Source organism: Pseudovirgaria hyperparasitica (genome assembly GCF_010093815.1).
Source record: "Pseudovirgaria hyperparasitica strain CBS 121739 unplaced genomic scaffold EJ05scaffold_65, whole genome shotgun sequence".
In the NCBI taxonomy this organism is placed as follows: Eukaryota; Fungi; Ascomycota; class Dothideomycetes; order Acrospermales; family Acrospermaceae; genus Pseudovirgaria; species Pseudovirgaria hyperparasitica.
Window position 1 is genome coordinate 104 of NW_022985613.1, and position 3,599 is coordinate 3,702.

At 48.0% G+C, this 3,599-nt stretch overlaps 1 protein-coding gene across 1 annotated transcript; it reads right to left on the reverse strand.

Annotated features, from left to right (window-relative positions):
* Positions 1-1,623: 1,623 nt before the first annotated feature.
* EJ05DRAFT_346063 (uncharacterized protein) lies at positions 1,624-2,158 on the reverse strand. The gene is made up of 3 exons (XM_033740966.1): positions 2,076-2,158; positions 1,912-2,025; positions 1,624-1,862 (listed from the first exon to the last, which is right to left on the reverse strand). Exons 1-3 carry the CDS (start codon positions 2,108-2,110, stop codon positions 1,757-1,759), a joined length of 255 nt encoding a protein of 84 aa, XP_033594893.1. The 5' UTR covers positions 2,111-2,158; the 3' UTR covers positions 1,624-1,756.
* Between the last annotated feature and the right edge of the window lie 1,441 nt (positions 2,159-3,599).

Genomic DNA, 3,599 nt, shown 5'->3' on the forward strand with positions numbered 1-3,599 from the left:
ATACCTTGCAGTGATGAGAGCGCGCAGGAAGCTCTTCACTCTCCTGCCTAGTAAGATATGGGTCTGCGAGCCGCTGCGTGAACCGTTGAGCAAGGATAGCCTGTGCGTTGTGCGTAAGGTCCTTGCGATTCCATGGCTCAGTATCCATGGCCTACCAGTTTAGCCGATACCAGGCGGCGACTTAGTGGATGGCTCTTCCTTGATGTTGCCCATACGATGGAGGTACATTGCTAGTGGATCCCCCGGGCTTGCATCAGAACCAATGTCAAACTCCCAGTCAGGTCTCGAGCACGTCACGAATATCATGCTGTGACTGGCGTCCACCGAAGTCGCATGACTACGCACCCGGCAATGTTTTTATCCTTGGCTATGCATAAAGCCACTTACTCGGTTCAATGAGACTATCCCCTGTTGTAGAGAATGAGTTACAAGTACTTGACCGGTCAATTATCGCGACTCGATCGCCGGACGCCAGCTCACTGGCCTCCCATCGGATGAGTCTACCATGCCCTTGTCCCCTGCAATGCCCTGGCTTTGGTTCTGTCAGAGACCTAGAAAGATCCAATATCATTTTGTCGTCGCAAAATTGTGATACCAAACGTCTGCAACAACGTGGCTTCCCATCCTATGAAAGCAATCCACGATGAGTGTATACTAGGCTTGGTAGCGTAACAATACACAGATCATGCTCTCTACAAAGAGAGCAGCTAGGACAGTCTCGGGGATCAGGAGCCATTAGAAGAACACAACAGATTCTCTTATCAGAAACTGTGTTACAGCAAGTCAAAACACGTCATTTCTATTCCATGTGACTCTCAATAATGTCTGGGGGAATCAGGGCCCAATGATGCAAAGCTAGCCCACCTGCGTTATCCAAGTTACGATCGTGACCACGGGAGGTGGCGTAAAATCTGCTGTTAGGGTAACCACCAAGTTTACGATTGCACCATCTGGTGGGGACTCTTTCGACGGGGAAGGCTGCAGTGGCTCGCTGCCGGATTTACGTTTACTACAACGCCTGTTGGTTGACCAACCTGACTGATACCAGAAGGATTTGTACACCAATTACATACAAGATCGTTGCGTCAAACGAACTTCAACAAGACAAGTACAAAATGAGAAAGTATAAGTAAAGATATGGGGGAGCTTCCATATGTATAGGGTAATCTAGAAAATGAAGAAGTAATGCTCTTATTTCGGTTGTTTGTACAGCTTGCTACGAAGATGATCGAGTCTCTGAATAATCGCACTGAGAGGTGGCATAGCGTCGGCTGTAATTGTTCTGCTTTCGTGGTCAACGACCGCTTCAACGCTACGAGCCTCTTCGAGTTTTTTGTACAGCTCTGGGTCAAGGAGTGGTGATTGCATGCACTCAGAGAAAATGTCCGGGTACGAAAGTCTTCCCCTATCCACCTGAATCAAGCGTTCATTGAGTTGCTTAAGGCTAGTATCAACTTGATGGCAAGCCTGGAAGAGTGCTTTGGCCCAGATTGGAGCTTCCATTCTGTTTAGTGGCTGTCTTGAAGTCTGTGAGATATTTGATGCCTCTGGCCTTGTGAGGAGACTCGTGTTTCGTGATCCTTGTATTGCGACAAAACCCGTATTGGGACATATTGGTAGTTTTGCAATACGGGGGGTTGCATCGGATGTCTCCTCTCGCTCCTTGTCGAATCTTTGTTTATTTACAGGTGTACAATCGATTATCCCACCACTGCATTTTATTGAGTTCAAGAAGCCATAAGACCCTAACTTCCGCTTACCTGCAGCTCTTAAAAGTAGGCCTGCGTCGTGCTAGTATCATTGGTTTAGCACACTTGGAACAGAGAGTTTGACCATTGAATCGTGAATGTCGTCCAACATGGCTAGAAACCGGTTAGTCCTATGATATCGTACAGCTTTCTAATGTTTTACCTGCAGGAGTCGCAAGAATGGTTGGGACGTGATTGGTCGTAGGCACAGTCTTCAAGGCCATGACGAGAGCACATTCCACAAGGCTTGGTCTTGTCACATCGAGAGTCGGTTGCCCTGGAAATAGATTAGTATACTTTACTTCATGATCTGAATCTTTTACTTACCGACAGTTTTTACATCGAAGTCTGGAAGCGCCCATAACTGGGTCATGGCTTGTGCTGCATGTGGGAGGTAATGTGAATATATAATTTCTCTACGGGTAGTCGTGTCAGAAATTTGGATCGAGCCTATTCTCCCACCACTTTTGACAGGGCACAAAGAGTATAAATGCGGCTAACCGGGATTGATGAACGATAAAGCGGCACGGTCCCATAGATCCAATTCGTGAATCATCCAACCCACTAGTGCGAGCTACCGCGGCGCTTGTAATGGAGACGGGCTGTTGGGCTCGGCCATATCTGTGCTGGTTGGCTCAAATTCCAGGACGATGCACTGAACCGGGGTTCCGTAGTAGTGTGTATGGGTTCAACACAGGGGAAGGGGGTTGTGACCGGTGAGAAGCACTCCGATTGCCCAGTCAGTGCATCTGACGGTTTTCTTTCCCAACGCGAGCAGGGATCCTATGATTGAGGTATACACTGGGCGAGCAGGCAATATGAGCGGACGTTCAAATGCGGCAGTGAAAACATAGTTTCTTCGGAGCTACAGACACTAGATGCCATGACCTCTGGCTTCCATTCAACCTTCTCTCGTCACTTTCTCACAATTCTGCTGTCAGACTATGGTGTGGAGAACCGACCAGATCGCACGATTAATACGGACGAGGAACAGCTGAAAATCACATTCACTGCTCTCGTGGAAATTCTGTCTGGTCATCAGATAAATGTCCTGCGCTATACAATGGGGCCCACGAAGCTCTAAACGGTATCGGAGTACGCTCTTCTTCGAAAAAAATTGAACGCATAGCAGCAGGTTCCATAGCAGCAGGTTCCATAGCAGCAGGTTCCATAGCAGCAGGTTCGCAAAGCCCATAGTCAATCAAACTTCGCTTCTCTCTCTCCCATCATGTCCATGGCCATCTTGCCACCGTCTATCAAAGTTGGCAGTCTTACAGTCGCGTAATAACCCCCAATATATAATTGAATACTATCCAACTTAAGGCCAAGATTGGAATAAATGCCACGAGTATCAACAGGAGGATCGTTTAGACCTAATACTGTGACCACAATGATCAATAGAGCACTTCGCCAACCTCTCATGATAATAGCGATTGGGGATAAAGTTTGGTTGTCGTGGGACTAGGAAGACTGGAGATACACAGCAGTGGGTAAGGACGGGGGGAGGGGGGACTGCGATTGTGGACTCGGATTCTCCAGTCCCTCATGCACTCAAGTTTAAGTGATGCCAACGCAGACACCCACCGTTTCGGCGGTAGGCGATCTGGTGGAATCTGGCGCTATTGATACTTGTGTTGAGAATTATAATTAGCAACTGTCATCGATCTACCGCAGTCGTATCTGCACTGAATCCATGGTCGACTCAGAGCTAGACGCTACTTTACCTCTATACAAGTGTTCGAAATGCTGCCTCTGGGCCTGACACAATCATGGGCTGTTCAAGCACGGACAAAAAACTCCTCAATAAAGTTAACATCGCCTTGCCCTTTCCAGGCGACCGTGCAAGGCCTT